This window comes from Serinus canaria, chromosome Z (assembly GCF_022539315.1).
Source record: "Serinus canaria isolate serCan28SL12 chromosome Z, serCan2020, whole genome shotgun sequence".
In the NCBI taxonomy this organism is placed as follows: domain Eukaryota; kingdom Metazoa; phylum Chordata; class Aves; order Passeriformes; family Fringillidae; genus Serinus; species Serinus canaria.
In genome coordinates, this window is record NC_066343.1 from 58,800,055 (window position 1) to 58,819,529 (window position 19,475).

Consider the following 19,475-nt stretch of genomic DNA (forward strand, 5'->3'; position numbering starts at 1 on the left):
ATTATAATAACTGTGTCTCCTTTTGTTACTCTCAACTAAAACCTTGTTCAAAATCTGTCTGAAAACCAAAATATGTTTTTTAATATTGTCTGGGCTTTTTTGATAGCTTTTCAGATTTTATGGTTTTCTGACACAAATTGCTCTATGAATGAATTTGAACAAATGAAATAAAAAGACCAATTTAGTATTTACATAGTATCCTTTAATATATTAAAAAGTAAAAGATAACTTTAAAAATAATGACATGAATAAGCTGCAGTGGTGGTGAGAAGGTTCAGGAATCAGAAGAGCTCTAAGTCCTCTTTCACGGGTGGAGATCAGAGAACCTGACTGGTTCGAGGTAGAAAACCAGTCCCTCTCTCAGGAACCACCGGACCCCTAAACCGATGTTGCTACGTGGCTGAAGGTGCCTTCGGTCGTCAAAAGCCAGCGATGTAGCTTTAGAGCACGAGGGACACAAATGCAGGTTTTTGTTGTGGTTCGGTTTTGGTTTTTTATTGTGTTTTTTTTTTCTTCCCTGTCACAGGCTTTCTGCGCCAGCGTTGGTTCAGCTGTACATATCTGAACAGAAATGTTTGTTTTGCACTATTTTCCACCGTCTGCTCACTCTTTCTTGGCGCGTTTGGCCGCCTGCCGGAGCCGTGCTCAGACCAGCATCCGCGGCTGCTGCTCTTAGGCAAGGGCACGGCAGAACTAAAACCAACGCGAACTAAGAACTGGCTGACACTGAGCTTTGGCTAATCTGGTTTTTTGGTGTCCTGCAGCGAGTGCAGCGGCAGGCTGGGAGCGGGCCGGGCGCTCCCGGGGAAGCGCTGGGCGCCGCCGGCAGGGCGCGAAGGCAGAGCCGCCGCGGAGCCCCGAGCAGCGGCACGGCCGGCGGGGCTCCAGGGCAGCCGCAGAGAAACGCGTCCGTTCGAAGCGAGGATGGCCTCCGGTAGGGATTTCCGGAAGAGCCTGCGGCGGGGAATTTGTGCCAGGTGAGTGTCGGTGTTTCCCGTCTCCCGCTGCCGGGGCTCCGGCGGCGCAGAGCTGTAGCAGCCTGCGCAGGCTGCCCAGGCACAGCAAGCTCCAGGACAGCATCCTCTCATTTCTTAAATTTGCACCGAAGTACTGGAGCAAGTCCAGAGCAGGGCAGCAAATCTGGTGATGGGTCTGCCGCACAGTCCTGTGAGGAGCAGCTGAGGGAGTTGGACTTGTTTATCCTGGAGAAAAGGAGGCTCGGAGAAGACCTTATCACTCTCTACCACTGACTTGAAGCAGGCTGTGGCCAGGTGGGGGTAGGTCTCTTCTTCCAGGACAAGAGGAAATAGCCTCAAGCCATTAGGTTTAGGTTGGACATTAGAAGGAATTTCTTCACAAAGAAATTTGGGTTATATATAATAAAGGGTTATTAGACATTGGAGTGGGCTGCCCAGAGAAGTGGTGGAGGCTCTGTCCCTGGGAGCGTTTAAAGAAAGACTGGGCATGGCACTTAGTGCTATGGTCTATTGAAATGCTGGCGTTAGGTTATAGGCTGGACTTGATGATCTCAGAGGTCTTTTCCCACCTAATTGATTCTGTGATTTTCTCACAGGAGTATGCTGCTGTGGTGAAAGGAAAGCTGTACCCACAGATCCACTTCCCAGTGTGCAGACAGCTTAGGGCAGCAGGCTGTACAGACAGCTGACACTGAGTGGGGTGAAAGGAAAGAGGAAAAAACTGGTCTTATGCCTAGCCAAGAAGTGTCTTTGGCAGACTAGCCTTTTTTTGCTGTGATGTCGGACACACAAGAGTGGTTTTAAATTCCTTGGGCTGCAGGGGGCCACAGGGTCTTTACCAGCACCTTCACATCTGGAAAAGTTATCAACAGCTGACAGAAGGGTAGGAGAGCTCATCCAGGCCCCTCGTTTTCTTCCTTCTGCTCCTTCTTTCCTGTATGTGTAGCCCCTACAGACCCAGCCATAACTGCAAACCAATCCGGAGGGAGGCCTGGGTTTGGCTGGAGTGCACCCTTGGGATGAGGAGCTGGCCTCGCGTGGTTGCTTCTTCTCAAATGCCTGAGGCTTCTTGAATTGACAAAGGGACACGGCCCAGGGGACAGCCACGCTCTACTCACCCTAGAAGAGATCTACTGGAGGGCCATCCAGAGTGCAGGTCAAACTTCCAGTGCTCTGAGTCGGTCTGGAGGACCGACGATTCTAGGGGAGGCTGTTTCTCTTCGTCAGCAACAGAGGGAGCTGACGGAACGTGGAATGACTTTTGAAAGTGCCGACTCCTGCTTCCAGCAGCGCTGGGGGAAAGCGGGGAAGGGTTTGCAGGCTGCATGTCCACAAAGGGCTTTCTGCAAGATGTAGAGAACTTTACATGGTTGACTTCTTGATTAATAATCGAAATATTTAGAAAACGAATAAAAGATGCTCCTATGTGCTCTGGATATGTTCCTATGATTATGGTCAGAAAACGTAATTCTATTTTCTACTAAGGTGAATACTAGAACTTTTCAGTAATGCATGCTCAGGTCTAAGAAACTCTGGTGCTAAAACAGTCTGAAGTCTTTCTGTCTTCTAGAATGGAAAGTTCTGCATGCTGCCTCTACAAGCAGTGGTGAAAGCCTGTGTGGTCCAGGGAAATCAGCTGCTAATTTTCTGTAACTAGTCAATAAACCTAAGGCCAGACAACAGCTGCAGCAGTAAACAGGCATCCTTTATAAAGGGAATGATGAATCTGATCTTGTTTAGACATCTCTTTTAGGATAAGATGAATAGTGCTGTAGAAATATCTCTTTTTCTCACCAGCAAAAGGAAAGCAGGGTGACTGCTCCAAGTGTCAGTATTTGCATTGTCCCACTTAGTGTGCAGATCTGCTTTCTCAGTACTGCTCTTACACAATCAGTGCTATTCTAAAAATGTTTGACATATATTCCCATGCACATTTTTAAAAGGATTTTTTCCATTAAAACTGTTTTTACAGTAACACCTCAGATGCTTAAGAAATTCTCTGTCACAAAAATTACTCTACCTAGCAGTCATGCTGCAGCAGGTTTGGAAGGCAGGAATACCAGGAGAGCTGAAATGGAAAAGTAATAGGTGAATTATGCCATATTCAAATGCACAGACAGGATATTACCTTTGTCTTTGGCCTGGAATCACTTTTGGGGATACTACCTTATTGACATGTATAACAGTAACATGAGATGGTCCATTTAGGAAATGTCTGCTGGAGAAAAGTTAGGAGTAACTTTTTTGTCATTTTTTGATTCAGTTTTTCTTTTTTTTCTCTTGGCTATTATCCTGTAAACTAAAATCAAAAGACAACTAATGAAGCCCCCAAGAAGGATTTGTTACCTCTGAGAGAAAGCATTTATTGTAAGAAAGATGCATGAGGAACATGAATGACTCAGTTTTCCACCTGCTTTAATGAGCACTGTGTGTGAAGATCATTGCTTCAGTTCTTCAGGATGTAACTGCTGATTTTGTCACAGAGACAGAATGATGAGGTGCTTTGAAAAAATTACCAAAAAAGTTACCAAAAAGTACCTTTCTGAGAATATTGTTCTGAAAATAGGGGGTCAGATTTTGGTCAAGGTTGAAAGAACACAAAGAATCTGCTTAACCTGTGAAACAAAGACTTCAGAACACTTCCTGTTTAAGTGTTATTTTATGTAGCTGTACATTTTATCAGTTTATTCTTTGTAGTGAGCAGTATCCATGCAGTTTTGGACCTTAAATCTATGTTTCAGCTACCCACCTTCATTAGTGAAGAAGTTTCCCTTCAGTACAAAATTGACTTCTTGTGTGAACCATTGGTACTTACGTTAGAAAATCTATTACCATAATATGACACTTCAAACCTCTTCTCTACTTTACTGCTATCTCCTTGTGACTGTTCAAATATTAAGATGGAACTTTTTAGTCAGTGATTACAATTTCTCCTGTTCTTTCCTTCCCTGGATTGCACCAGTTCCAAAGCTGATATGAAGAGGTTAATAGCTGCTTTCACATAATTACTCTTTTGACCATAACTATTTAGTGAACTTGCTTCAGAATTGCATACCTAATGTCTTTTTCATAGCATTTTATAATCCTTAATTCATATAATTGAGAAGTTTCTGTGAAAGTATTTAGCTGAACTTCTGACTAAAGGAGATGATGTCAGCATTGATGGACTAATTAGGGTTGTTGTCTGATGCTTTGTAATAGTGAACATCTCTGGATGTTGGAAAGAGACCATGCTTTTATACCATTCTGAGAAACCTGGTTCTTGGGACAATCACTTAATTTTCTTAATAAACAAACTAGTCTTGAAATTCTTCCTTTCAACAGGAAACAGAGGTTTCTTTGCTCTTGTTCCCCTCCATCAACTGGTTGGAGAGTCAGTAAATTTTAGGACTCTTAAAATAAACAACTCAATTGTTTGAATAGTCTTAGGTCAATTTAGCCAACAGAGAAATTGAATGTAACTGCTCTTTTTGATGAGATGATAAACTCTTTCCATGAAGTAATGTACAGAAAACATTTTTTTCTTGTAATGGAACATCTTTTGGAAGACGAGTACGTGTTGTTCTGTTCAAATGGAGTAAGAGAATTATTTGGGTTGGATGGGACATTTAAATATAATCTAGTGCAAACCACCTGCAATGATGAGGGACATTTTCAACTTGATCAAGATGCTGAGAGCCCTGCCCAACTGGGTCTTGGATGTTTTCAGGGATGGGGCATCCACCACCTCTTCAGGCAACATATTGCACCACCCTCACTGTAAAAAATCTCTTCCTTATACCTAGTATCAATCTCCCCTCCTTTAATTTAAAACCATTACCTCTTGTCCCATCACAACATGCCCTGCTAAAAGGTCTGTACTTCTCTTTCTTATCAGCCCCCTGTTAAGAACTGAAAGGCTACAAGAAGGTCTCCCAGGGTCCCTCCTTCAGGCTGAACAACCACATCTCTCTCAGGCTGTCCTCAGAGAAGAGTGCTCCTGCCCTCTGATCACTTTTGTGGGTCTGCTCTGGACCCGCTCCAACAGGTCTTTCTTGTGTTGAAGGCCTCAGAACTGGATGCAGCTTTCCAGGTGGGATCACCAGAGTGGAACAGAGAAGCAGAATCGCCTCCCTTAATTTGCTGGCCACATCGTTTTTGTGCAGCTCAGGATACAATTGGTTTTCTGGGCTATAGCTGCCCATTTCCAGCTCATGTCCAGCTTTTATCCATCCATGCCCCCAAATCCCTCTGGGCAGGGCTGCTCTCAATCTGTTCATCCCCCAGCCTGTGTTGATACTGGAAGTTGCCGTCAGCCATGAGCAGCACCTTGAACTTGGCCTTACTGAACCTCATGAGGTTCATGTGGATTCTGTGTAAACCTAGATTTATACTGTAACTTACACATAGAAACTGAGTTAGAGCAAATGTATTCAGAGTTCTAGATCCAGGAGTACAACCATTTCCTAAATTGAGATATGGGCATCTCTGTAATGCATCATGATGTGGCCAAAATGTAAGTTCTTCCTAAAACCATTTGAAAGTCAGTCTTGGCTAAACCCATATGAAAATCTTCTTATCTTCTCAAATACAATAATAAATGACTATTTACTTTGTGCAGCCTGTTGGTATAAAGGAATGGGATCTGTTGAGAATAGTCTGTTGAAAATAGAATCTTCTCACATACCAGTGAGTGTGTGTGGTCTCTCTGTGGGACAGAATATTACTTCCTTGCATACACAATCAATTTTCCACAGAAATGTCTGCACTAATATTAGAGGGACACATATCCAAGCAATGTGATTAGCTTTCTGCCAAGTTGTCTGTATAAATCATACAGAAAATGCCTCTCAAAGCTGAAGGCCTGCTGTAGAACAGCTGGAATATATAAAGGAGAAACACTTCTATTTTCGAGTTATGTTTTTCTAAGACCTTTCTTGTCATGATTGCAGCAGGGTTTTGAAGAAGAGTGACACAGAGTGTGCATGGAAGGGCAGATTTCACAGACATTGGACAGAAAGAATTCACTAATCTTGAACGGCTGGTAAAAATATCCACTCCATTTCCACATTACTATATATAAATAATCACAGAACAAAAAGACATTTGTCATCAGAGGATTCATCTCAGTGACCATTGTGAAAAAATGCATTTTACTAGGAATTGATGGAGATATTCCTGTCTTGTGTGAGCTGATCTGAGTCTTAGAATCTTGGTTAAAGACCTAATGATTCAGATGTCTCTTTCTTTATTTTTTGCTGCATCATCTCTTTCTTTCATACCCAAGGAAATGCAAATGTAATTTTTAAGATCATATTCCTCAGAGATACTTGGTAGCTATTTTCCACTTTATATTGTGGCACTGGTTTAAGGAATGAGATCATGGAGTCAGTGTCCGTGAGCCTGGTTTGAGGGAGGACTCTGACATCCAGGGGTGTCGTGCTGTAACCAATGGCTCTGCAGTGTAAGCACCACAGAACTGCTCTTCCCTCACTGACAGATTCATTGGCAGCATCCAGGAATGTCATTGCAAGCTAATAACGTTAGTCCAAATGCAAATTCTGAGGAAGACAAGAGGTCACTAAGGTTTGACAGGTGACCCAGGCAGTAACTCACTGTACAAGTTTGGACCTTCTTCCACTAAGGTGGCCTTGTTCTAACAGCTTTGCTAAAGTGTGTGGGATCATTAGCAGTGAAACCATGTTTTATGGAAGGAAAAATGTCTCAAGTCTCTCAGGTTAGAGCAAGTCTCTCAGGTTGAACATGATTTGATATTCTGTATTTGTTATTCATTTCCCACCTCAGGGAATGAGGCTTTCATGTAATGACTATGGAGTCCTTTAATGGGATTGGTGTTAGCCGCAATATTTAAATATGTTTTCCAACTGGCTTCTTAATTCAGTCATATTTTCACTTCCGCTTAGGTTCCAATGGTCCCGGAGGCTGCATATAGCATTGCAGAAAGTGGTGATGTGAAGGTCTGGGAAAATACTGGTTGCATCTGAAAAGGTACCTTCCAATTTTCAGGCACACTGAACAAAAGATAGAACAGTCTGCATCTACACTGGAAAAGCAAGTGCATCTATCTCTTCCAGTAAGTGTTACAGAATAATACAAAGTGGCTGAGAGCTTCCTGCCCACAGCTACTTGTAGAGTTCTCACAACCTCTGAACACATAGTTTTCCAGCTTTTTCAGTGTGGTTAACTCCTAGCATTTTACCTGGCTCTCCTTTGGCCCCCATCTGATGCACTGGTGGTCCTAAAACATTGATTTCCTTTTAGCTTTTCTGTTTCAGAACGCTACAAGCAGTATAGGGTTGTGCTGTGAAAGGGGCAGGGGATATGTGCTCTATGGACTGTTGAGTACATGGGATCAGGGCATGCAGAGATAGTAGAGTTTTGTTGCTCTTGCCTGTAGGGAAAGGTCAAACTTTCCCTAGCACAGCTGCTGGTTTCATCTGTGGGGCAGTTGCTTAATTTACTGTGAATGACTGGGCAGTAGGGGGTGTCAATGATGAAGAGATTTGAAAACCTTCAGGGGAACCTGAAGACAAATTATACAGGCGTTCCTGTACCTATTTGAGTGTGATACACTTCATTAAATATCAGACTAATATTTTGGTGTCTTCCATCTTGGACAGATGATTTGTTTCAGTGTTCTGGCTATTTCTCTTTTTGAATCTAGATTTCAGCCCTTGTAGAAGAAACTGGGATTTATGTGATAGGCTTGTATTTTCTTTCATTGTTTTCCTCAGTGCAAATAAACCTTGTTTCAGAGCAGTTAATAGCAACAGTACAGGGATAAATCCCAGTGTTTTTAACCTTGATGACAAATGAATATGGGCTTTAAGAATACCAGGTCTGATGCCACCCACCTATTTGTTAATTGAGTAGTTTGATTATACTGACTACTTATCAGTACTGACTACTTATCACTTCCTGAGTCTCATTTTGAGAATTGACACAGGCATGTGAGTGCCAAAATCTTATCAAAAGTCTGTGATATTCACTACCACACAGACAAAATAAGAAAATGGCACGATGAAATTTAATTTCCACTAAGAAATGCATGTTAACATATGCCTGTTATGCATATTAATGTAGCCATGAAGTAGGTGAATAGAGTTGGAAGGGTAACCAGTATGATTTAGGGTAGATGAATTACTCACATGAGAAGAGAATCCTGAAATGAGTTAGAGATGATTTAATCTGTTACTGCCTCATTGTGTATTTTCAGCACTAAAGAAGAAAATTATATACAGTGTTTCAGAAATGTTACTATTCATTGAATATTACAATTAAGTGCCCTAAATTTCTTGAATTATTTTACTTGGTGTGATTCAGAAAGGCTTTGAAAATTTTTCAAAAGTAATTAAAAAATCTAGCTATTAGAAATATAATTTTTTCTGTACTGCAAAGTTTCATTTTAATAATGTTAGACTTTTAAGGTTAGAATGCAGTGTTACAAATCCCACTGTGCAGATCTGAGGTAATTCCTGCAAACCTTCTTAATTAACTCCACAGAATTTTAGACACAGAAGAAAATTGTTGTAATCTACTAGCTCATCTTTAGAAAGAAGGAATACTACAGCTGAGAGAAGAAACATTTACTCTCTGTCCAATAGAAACTGGGAATAGGGGATAAGGTTAAGGACAGAGTATGGAAGGGATTTATGATGTAAGTTTTCCACAACTGTCATTGAAATTTTATGTAGGATGTGTATGTGTATATTTATAAAGTACAAACACTTTATCAGTGTTGAATTCTTTTTTGAACCAGAGAGGTTAGCTGTAGAGATAAATATTATATTCTGCCCTTGAAACTCTTAAGACTCATTGCAATTACTACTCTCTGGGGAATAATTTGAAGAAGGAAATTAAAGCACAGAGAAAATTGCAAAAATGTTGGTCTTCAGCATTTTGCTCTATACATTATAGCAATGAATTTCATATACGTAAACATCTAGCATTAAATCATTCAAAGCACTAGTGATCTGGTGTTTTTTCATAGTGCTGAGGAGTCTTTGCAGCCTGATGTAGACAGTGACCACAAAAGATGACTCTTCTTTCTCACACCTGTATTGGCTTTTGTTTCTCGTTACTGTGCTGTCATGAGCTTTGTGTGGTGTGATCAAGGAGCGTTTGTTTTAAAAACCTTTTCCTGTGGTTAGGTGTCAGTGGGGAAGACATTTGTGAGGGAATAAACCCCAGAGAGTAAAATAATTAATTACTGTGTAGGGGGGTTTTGGAGCGGGAGAGCACACAGGAACATTCTGCTGCTAGCAAATTCTGACAAAAAAAAAAAGCAAAAAAAGAGAAAAACCACCATATTTTATAGTAATCATTAAACAAAATATTGTGGAGCCTATTCTCAGTTCTGCCTGACTGAATGCATGGAGGTTTCAAAAAGCTGGTGAAATGTGGTTTCTACCTAGCCTAGTGTGTCTAGTGTTTTGAGCCTACCCAGGATAAATTAGGCCATTCAAGCCCCCTCTGAGCTGTGTAGAGGCAAATACAATGAGAATGTGAAAGGCTTAGGCCTTAGAAAAAATGATGGTGTTTTTTTGCATTACTGATTTTTGTGTGATGAATCTTCAAATACAGGATGTCAAGAGAGGACCCAGAACGAGCTTAGGAGTGTTACCACCATGAAGCCATCCACGCCTTTGGAGCAAGAAGTGAGGCTTCGTACTACTGACTGGTGCAATGATTAAGTTAATTCCTCCAGTGTGTTGTTTTTTTTCACAGACTTCACTTTTTTCACAGACTTCTTCTGTGTGTTTCAAGAAAGATAGTGATACGTCCCCTTCCCATAAAATGGAAACGCTGCAGGACATAACTCTTGTACATCTTCCTTCAGCTATAGATCTCAATACAACTTTCAAATCAAATAGATCTACCTCCACTTAAAATTAAGTTAAATATTTCAGCAATCAGCCTTGGCTATCTAGTAGACAGTAACCACAGCAGCAGTTTCATTGAGTGGACTTTGAAATATCTTTTTTTGGAGGATAGAACTGACATCATTTGTGGTTTGGGTGACACCTTGTAAATTCTCACTCATGTCTTTTTGGAGGAGGCAAAAATTAAACCCTCAAGAGTTACACACAAACACACATAAATCTTAGGTCTGAAGATTTTGAGCACTTCATAAGATCTAACAAACTATTTATGCATATGTGTTTTTATTTGTCCCTGGCAAGATTTTTTCAACCTACCTTTGCAAGTGTTCATGTACATCCATGAGCAGGGTAAAGGTTTGCTGGTATGATATACACTGGTAATGCACAAGCTATGTCCCAAGACTGACAACATTAACAGCAGTGGTCTATGGAAATGGTTTCTGCTGCAACAGTCAGGTCTATAATTAAACAAGCTGATGGATTCAGCTGTTCTCCAGAGAAATTTCAGTTACCAAAAAAAGATGTCAGTCCTTGGATTATGGTAGCACATTCTCTGCTTCAGGGGTCATGCAAAATGAGAATGTCCTAGTTTAGTATTAAATGCTGTAAACCATCTGCTGCTGACCTTCATGACATAACAGGGTGTTCTGAAGGTAATTATTACAGGGATTTGTTTTGCAAGTGCAATGTGCCCAGCTTCAGGGACAATGGAAGCAGTACTTCCATCATGCTCTTACTGAGCAAGCCCAGAAGATGAGGAGCAGAGTTTTCTTAATAACTTTTTGCATTTTCCCCTACCATTTGCAGGGTAAATGTTATCATTAACTCGAAGATGGTGGACAAACTGCACCATATAGACACTGTCCTATGTCTTTCTCAGTCAAAAGAATCACTTTGGAGCAAGGATGTTTATGGGTCTGTATCTGTTGGAGAAGGAACCTCATTTCTGGTGGAAGAAATTAGGGTGAGTGATGCGGCAATGTAGAATCTTGGATGAGAGATTAAAAAATTCCAGTGGGTAAACTCAGATGCTGCTGTGTAAAGATACACATTTGAGGAAATTTGACTTACAAAGACCTGGGTTTGTCAGAGTTACTCTCCTTCTATGTAAGTGGAATGCTTGCCAGTAAAGGTTTCATAGAAGAATTCTCTAGATGTTTTTCCATAGTCTCTCTCCCCCAAACCATACTGCCCTTTACCCCAGCTTATTATCTATTATTTTTTTGCAGTAATTTTTAGTAGCTTTCTTCTAGAGCTAAATGTACTTGGCTGGAGCCTCGAGAGTCTTATTGCTGTCACTGTAGAACAGCAATGGAATGGATGCACTCTTTATTTGAAAGCTGTTGAAGGCATTGATTTGAATTCTAGTTCCAAACACATTTAATGTCTGGCTTGGATAAAAAAGGAATGTGCCTTGCAGTTTGGATCAGTGATGGAGAAATGCAAGTATGCAAGTACTAGATAACTTACTTTTTTTTTTTTGTCTTTCTCCATTTTTAGCAAAAGTGGCTACCAAACTACTTGATACTGATTTTTTTTCCAGTGGAAACAAATGGAAAAGGTTGACTGGACTACAGAAGGATTCTGCTGAAAACTTACGTAGCACTTCCCAGTATCCTATTCTACCTTACTGAACATCCAGACCTAGTGACATCCAGAATTAGCTGCATATAATGAAGCTCCTAAAACAAAAAAAGCTGATGACTGGATTAATGATTCAGTTTTCCAGTGACAGCAGATTATTTTTCCATCAGTAAGAGGAAGTGTCATTAATTATTTTATTCAGCACATGCTATGTTTTTCTTGTATGTCTTTTGCTAAGATCACTCTAGCCATCAACACCTTTACAGTTCAATTCAAAACACTTGTTACAGGTCCACATTTGAGAATTTGACTTCAATCAGATTTTACACATTTATCTGCACCTATTGTTATGTGACACTACTACTAACAAGAGGGTTTTGTGTGACTATAGCTGAGATGCTAAGATAAGAACTGGCTCTACCTGCTGCAGTCATGAGTCAGCAGTCTGAAGGTACTGAAGTACAGTGCTGCCATGTATGAACTCATAAAGGCTGACATGCAAATAAATAGCTTTAAACTCACAGGTATGTACCCCTTCAATTCAGTCTGACTTTTGCATCATTGATAAAGGTATTAAAATTTGGAAATACTCATTGTCTTACTTGTGAAATAACTGAGCTTGAAGTTTTCCTTGTGTCAGTTCAGAACTGGGGAATGGCCAAATTGTAAACAGATGAAGGGAACAAATTTTTCTTTCTTCCTGCTGTCAAATTTTTATTCTTGTTTGTTTTGGATTGGCAGCTGTGGAACATTGAAACCAGAAAGATGTTGAGAAACATGTTTGGCCACCTGTCTATAATTGAGGCTGGAATCATTGTGTTCTGAGCAGGTGAGTAGTAAAGCCTATTCCCAGAAAAAGCCTTGCTGCTTTTACTCAGGCAAATGACCCATTCATTTTAGCTGATTTTCTTGGCTTTGTTCAAATGTGATTTACCTCTTCCCCCATCTCAGAAGTCAGTGGTAGATTTATTGTATGGCAGGAAAGCAGCCAAAGAGGATTTAACCTGTTTCTGCAGTCTCTGTTTCTTATTCCCCTTCCAAAAAACTGTCACCACTTGCCTTGGAGGCTGTGACTGGTTTTGTGCAAAGGCTGAGCTTGAAATAATTTTTTCTCCAGTGGGTCTGAACTTCAAATATCATGGCCTGCCCTGTGAGGGGAAACAGTAGGTAACTGAGATGGCCTCACCATTGATATCAGGACTCCATCTGTCTTCCCAAATGCACAGCAAAGCACGGCTGTTAAGAGTTGCACACCTCTCTAGCTGTGTATCTGCAAGGAAAGGCCAGCTCATTGCTGTCTCTAGCCCAAGAAGGGATGGAGTGGTTGACCTTTGCATTGTCAAGAGTGTATTTTTTAGTAGCAGGTGAATATTTTGCATTTAGGTGTCATTTCAGTATGTGGGCTCAGATGAAAAAGGTCAGATGTATTCTTGTGGGTTTTTTCCCATCTCACTTTCTGTTTCAGATCTTTGACTCACACATGAAGGGGCTCAGGAGAGACTTGTGCATGATGAATGCTTCTGTTATTTTAAAATCACATGTTAGCATTCTGTTTTACTTAAATGGAAAGATTATAGCAAGGGTAGGCTGACTTTATTGTTAACTGACAATGAAGCTAGTATCTCTTGATAAGAGCAGTAGTGGTAGATTTATTTTTGGCTTCACAAGATGTTCTGGTTGTGATTGTATGAGGCCTGCGAGGAGGCACAGGCATTCCAGCTGAACAAACAGTTAATAAACTGCAGTTGCAATTATGCTGTGTGGATTAGGTTACAAGGATGCAGATGTAACATCCTGCCAGTGCCAAGTGGCATAACCTCACTGCAGTAAGAAATAGTTTTGATTCACATTTCCTCTTGGCCAAAGCAGTGAAAACAACAGGAACTGATGATAAACTTCAGTGTGAACCTGTGAAATATAGTTATGGCTGATGCATTAGGTTTAGGGTTTAGGTAACATTGCTTCCTTTTTCTAGGTTTTAAATTAACCAGGTAATTCTAATATTAGGGCAGAGTTAAAATAACTGCACAAGGAGAACAAAAATACATGGAGTATTGTTACTAAAATTAGAGCAGCATTCTTACACTAAATTTTCTGTGGAAGTTTCCAAAGTATCAGTTGACTTTGGGAGTTCATTGTAATTGTTGTGGTTAAAAACACTCCAACAGCACATCATCATGCATCTGTAAATAAATTTCAGTACCATAAAGTCCATTACACAAACAAAACACAATGACATTTCTTGCAGCAAGTCAGGTTTGTGTGTGCATTTTCAGTGTTTCTAAGTAACTCAACATGTACCTGAAAAATACATATTGAGAGCCACTGCGGGAAAGTCTCCAGTTACTAACTTTTATCAATATAGTTAAAATCCTTAAATAAATCTATTGCAATAACGTGAGATACCTGTTTCTCAGATACCCAGAAAGATTGTATTGAACTGGCTGATTTTATTTCAGTGTCATACTAGTTTTAAGTGTGAATTTCAGCAGGAATCTCTTCTGATTTGTCATAGGATTAATGCAAGTAATATTCATAAAAATGGTAAAATGTATTGCAAGGTATTTTCAGTATTTTCAGTTCAACTCCCAAATTAATGTGCAAAAGCCATATCTAGGATGTAAACTTTAACAGTAGCAGTGTTTCCAGGCAGGGTATTCCTTCCTGCCTTTAGTAGCCTGATGATACCTGAACAGTGTATCAGACTGGTGATATTGTAGAACTGTGAATCAATTTCCTAGCAAGCAGCAGTGTCAAGCTGTGCAGATTTTTCTAAAGCCTTGGAGTGGGAGGGAGAAACAAGACAAGGGAAGGGACAGAACCAAAGAATGCAGGTAATTTGCCAGAAAGCCCTTTAGCAGTACAATGCAGTTTTACACTGCCTCTCATCTGGGCGTGGAGTCATACCTGGCTTGGGCAAAAATCACTTTCTGAAAGGATTTTTCATGAAGGACAGGAAATAGTTTGCATTAAATGGCTCAGCAGTTAGCACAGTGTAGATTAGTGGCACACACTGTGCTCCTGGAAAAGGAACTTGTGAGACAGAAGGTGTTCTGCCCAGCTGGAATGGCACAGCTGCTTGGCTCCTTCCCGTTGTCAGTCACCCCGCAGTCAGGGCGTGCTTTGATGGTTGTTCTGTGTTTCCTCTTTCTGAAAGGCTGTTGTTCTGCTGTTTCACTCTCATGTGGTTTGCTTCTGAAGAAACATTGGTGTGATGAAGTTGCTTTTCGTGTCCCATTGCTATTAAACCTAAGCTGTCTTTTCTCGTCTGCAGTGGTTCACTGCTAGGATTTGTCCACCATCGTGAAGTTCAGGTTGCTCAACACCGTGCTGGGATTCTTTGTCCAAACAAACAAACAGTTTGCAGCCTGAAATTGTCACTAGCCAACCTGTTGCTGGCAATTTGGTCTAGAGGTGGTACATTGAAGACCTGGCCCAGCAACCCTGGGGTGAAATTGCAGTCACTGACACTGCAAACCACACTTCCTCTCTTAGCAGCTAAAGTATATGGAGAAGGCATGTTGCTCTGGCAATTTTTCAAATTATCTTACTGATGTCAATTAGTTTCTCCTGTCTGTAATGCAATTAATTTTAAAACCAGTTCTCTTCATAGATAAGATTGCTAGGGCTTTGATACTGGATTACTTGGCCTTTGTAAATGTGTTGCCAAACAGATATAATGTTTATCACAATTTCTTCTATCTATGTACCTACCAAACAGAAAAGTTTGGTGGTGTAATACTTACAAGTTTGCAAACAAGATATTTGGATTTTTGGAGTTTTAGAAAACTACTTCTGCTGTAATTAATTTGATATATGAAGTTGCTTTTGCCCTCCTAACCATATTTTCATGCCATTGTTGGTGACAAATAATCTGAAGAAGGAAATTTTAAATGAAATTATTTAAGATTCCTTATGTAGTCTCTGTCTGTGTGGGAGATAGGTCAGGTAATATTAATGAGAGGCAGAAGAGTAGAGTATTTGCAAGCTGTTTGTTCTCCCAAAAGAATCTGAGGCTGGACTGTAGTGCTGGGGTTAAAGGGTCAGGGAAATTTATTGAAACAAGGGGAACTGAGCTCTGACAAGCTTTTCTTCTGGGCTTTAGACATATCCTGGGAATACCCTGGGAGAAACCAGGTCTCCTGTAAGCTCTGTGGGGCACTTTGCTTAGACTTCTGGGATGGCTTGGCTTAGGCAGTAAGTATCCCACTTGGTTCTTCTGGTACTGGTGTGTGAGTCCGTGGCCTCTGAAAGGCAAGCAGGGAAGCTGTAGTTTTATGAGGGTATGTGGGACAGTGCAGACTATGAAACAAGAGCAAGGGAAGCAGCACTTGGAGATTTGGGATCCTGCTTTGCCCTGAATGTACATTCCGGGTGCTTGCTGTAGTTCATTTTAACAGCTAGACTCCAAGCTAAAATGCCTCTGTTCTTCCATCTGACCTCCAAATCCATTCTGGCATCTGTTTTTCTTTTGTTTTTTAGGTTATGACCTTGGCAGTCACAAGTCCTTGCTACACGAGGTGGAATGAAAGATGGGATTTTGCGTGTCTGGCACATGAATTGTGAGAAAATCATCCAAAGTGCAGTTACAGATTTGCAGGTGAAATGATGAAATGTCTGCATACTTAGGCTATGCTCTTTCTGTATAGCTGCACTCATTTGGCAAACTTCCACTAACTTTGTCTGCAGTGAGAGGAACAGCAGGATTTTCTCTGGATGTGCAGTTGTGCTGTCTTCAGCACCACCATGTGTGATTGACTCAGAAGCAGTTTGTTGTTTCTCATTCACCACTTCTGTCTCCATGCAGAAGTGATTGAAGGGGAGATAGTCTTGAAGCCAGACACTTTTCATCATCTTTCCTTGCTGGCAATAATAGTCTTGGCCAAAACTCTAAATGCAGAGAGAATGATGAAGGGGAAGGAAAATTCCCAGAGCATTGGGCTGAGGAGAGGTGTAAGAGTCAGACAGAAAACATTTGTTTCTGGAGTTTGAATATTAGGAGACAAAGGAACAGGTTCTCAGCTGTAGTAAAGCAGCATAACTTGGTTTGCTGGAGCTATTACAACCTAGCTGAGGATGTGTTTTGAGGGCTTTTTTATACTAATAGGTTGTTACCATGTTTAGATAATAAATAAACTTGGACAATAAAGCAACCGTACTTTGAAGAGTTGAAAACAAGTAAATGACCCTTCAAATAAATAGATACTTTTGCATCTCATGATGTAAGGATACTGAACCAGCTCTCAAATGATGTCTAAACCAAATCTCCATGTGTCATTTAGACAAGTCCATGCTTTAATGAAGGATTTTGCTGTGAAGACATGCGGTGCAGAGTGTTTCCCTTCCACTCTGACAGAGAAACTGGAGTTCCTTATAGCTCTGTACTGTTCTATGGTGCTGTAGGGCTACACCAAATGCAGAGGTTGTTTCTTGCCTCCTTGTCTCTGGTGCTATTCATGAACAGAAAAGACCAGATCATTGCTACACAGACACCTTCCTGCTTATAAAGATTCCTAATAACTTACTGTAAGAAATTAAATATTGGAAAAAATTGTGGATGTATCAGAATATGATCAGAATAAATGCTGAGATGGATGATTGCGACTTAGATAGTTCTAAGTCAACCTCAGACACTTTTAACCACAGAAATAATCTGACAAGCTGTAACTGAATTTCACTGTATAAACCTCTTGCAAATGCTGAAGACCCCAGCCAAGAATGAAGACCTATTAGCACCAGCTGAGCACTTTAGTAATTAAGGTTGACTGTCACTTAGCATATTCAGAACAGAATGACAGCTGAAAGACAGTAACCTTTTTCAGTAACTGAATCAGTTTTTGAGCTGCTTCTGATAAAACTATCAGAGTAATTTACTAGAAAAGAAAAAAAAAGAAAAATAATAATTTTGGATGTAATATCCGCTCCTTAGGAAAATTGTTGCAGATCAATGAGAACATACAGACAAGCAAAATATGTAATTGCTTTGAAAATTACTTGACCTGAACATGGTATTGAAACAATGAAATAAACCCAGAAAACTCCACTCAAAACCCATGAAAATGACTAATTTCAACCTGTTTGATTTCTCCCTATTGCTCTCCACTGCTTTTTGACTTAAACTGTAAATCAAATTTCAATCAATGTTGTGGATAGCTTTGGGTGCCTCCAAAGATTACAACTGAAGATCCTCCTTCAAAGTCATTACTGACACTGAACAGACACAGCATAAAAAATTCACTGAATTGTAAAATCTCTGTCCTAAATATTGACAAAGATTCTGTATATTTCAATAAGTTAAGAAGGAGCAAAGCTAGAAAATTGATCTCTGCTGAAATAATTTAGTGGTGTAGAAATTCAAGTAAAAAAGTTTAGCAGGAACTCATGTAGCCCAGCACCAGGACAACAGATTTTTGCATTTAGCCGTAGTGTTTCCAGAGAGCCACTCTATCAGCTTCACAATTTAACAAAGGGCTGACTTTGCATTGGCAACAGTCCTTCATCAGGTACCACAGGCTGCACAGTTCCTCACATGTTAATCCTTGCAGTATCTTGAGCTAGAGGAATGCCATTCTCTTGTGGGCATGGAGAACTCAGGTACGAGTGATGGGAGGACACAGGGTGCTCACATTCATTTTAGCTGGTCACACATGGCTTCTTACTTTCATGCTTCTTTTTAGGATGTGGTTTATCTGATCTGCTTTAGAAACTGTTACTCAGAAGATTTTTTTTTTTTTCTTGGGGATTTAGCTTATCAGTGTGATTGTCAGTAACTCACCCAGCCAGAAAAGACAAAGTCCAGTAACTTAAAGGAAAAAAGGTTCAAATTTCTCTTGTTGACATGTGCCTAAAAACCTCAAGTGTTTTCCTTACATTGGCATAGCTCTAAGGTACAGGAAGTCTGTGAGGTAAATGCAGCTCTCAGGAATCTCAATTTAGTTCCAGACTCCTTCTACCTTCAGTCCAAGTTCAGTGTCTGCTTGTGGGTGAGATTTTTGCACAACCACATTGATGAGTTTGGTACATTCTTTGTGCTGCTAGACTGGGTAGCTTTCTGCTTTCCATGTGTAGCTCCCAAGATTTACTACAACTGCAGACAAGCTCAAGACACAGTTTCACTAAATGGCTTAGTGGAGTCACTGTTAAAAGATGTCTTTAGCAGTAATAACTGAGCAGCTGGAGACAGTATCTCATTATTGGATCAGCTGCTGCAAACTGTCTGCAAGGGCTGTGCAGCCAGATGGGAAAGCTCAGCAGTGGGAGACATTACCAAACCCAGATGAGACTGACGTTGTGAATGCATGGACAGCACTAGCTCAGGTTCAATGTGTTCCTTTGGCAGAAATGTCTCCTCAAAGTGGTGCAGACAGTGAAAGCCTACTTCCTATTTAAAATATATTTCCTTCAGCTCCTTATTGATATGAAAACAGTCAATAGAGGGTGATAGCTTCCCAGATCCTGTGCATGCATGTTTCTCTGCTGCAGTAAAGTGGAACAAGCCATAGTGTGGGTGGTGAAAATGACTGGCATAATCAGTGTAGAATTCTGACATATCTTTCCTTTTCTTTTGTACATGTTTTATTTTATAGGTCACAAAGGGAGAGTCTTGCCTATAACCCTGAGCTCAGATCAGAGTAGGTTCATTTTTGTTACAGTGGATGGGATGTCTTGTCTGTAAAAACAACGTGGGTCTAGGGAGAGCATGCACAGCAACAAAGCTTTTTAATAGCTTTTTATTTGAGCTCATTCCTGTGACTTTTTTTCTTGAAAGCCAGTGATTAATGTATTCAGTCTATTCAATAATTCAAAATATGTATCTTCCTTTCCAATATAAACATGGCAAAGGACCGTACAATTTATTTAAAAGAATAAAATTTTCTTATCAGTCTATTGTGTGAAAGGTTAGTAGCTTGTCTTACCCTCAAGGAAAAGTACCCTAACTCTGAAGTATAGGGTAATGTATATTTCAATTATGGAAGGAATGGAAACTGTGGAAGGAATCCAACCTGTGTAAAGCACCAGCATAAAGTGTTAG

At 40.4% G+C, this 19,475-nt stretch overlaps 1 protein-coding gene across 1 annotated transcript; it reads left to right on the top strand.

Annotated features, from left to right (window-relative positions):
* Positions 1-1,146: 1,146 nt before the first annotated feature.
* On the top strand, positions 1,147-16,973 carry CDC20B (cell division cycle 20B). The gene is given in 12 exon segments (XM_050987366.1): positions 1,147-1,167; positions 2,061-2,289; positions 2,950-3,058; positions 3,661-3,784; positions 6,881-6,965; positions 9,561-9,644; positions 11,089-11,259; positions 11,262-11,305; positions 12,185-12,259; positions 14,698-14,892; positions 15,936-16,043; positions 16,821-16,973. Coding segments are annotated over 12 exon segments (1,398 nt in total).
* The last annotated feature ends 2,502 nt before the right edge of the window (positions 16,974-19,475 follow it).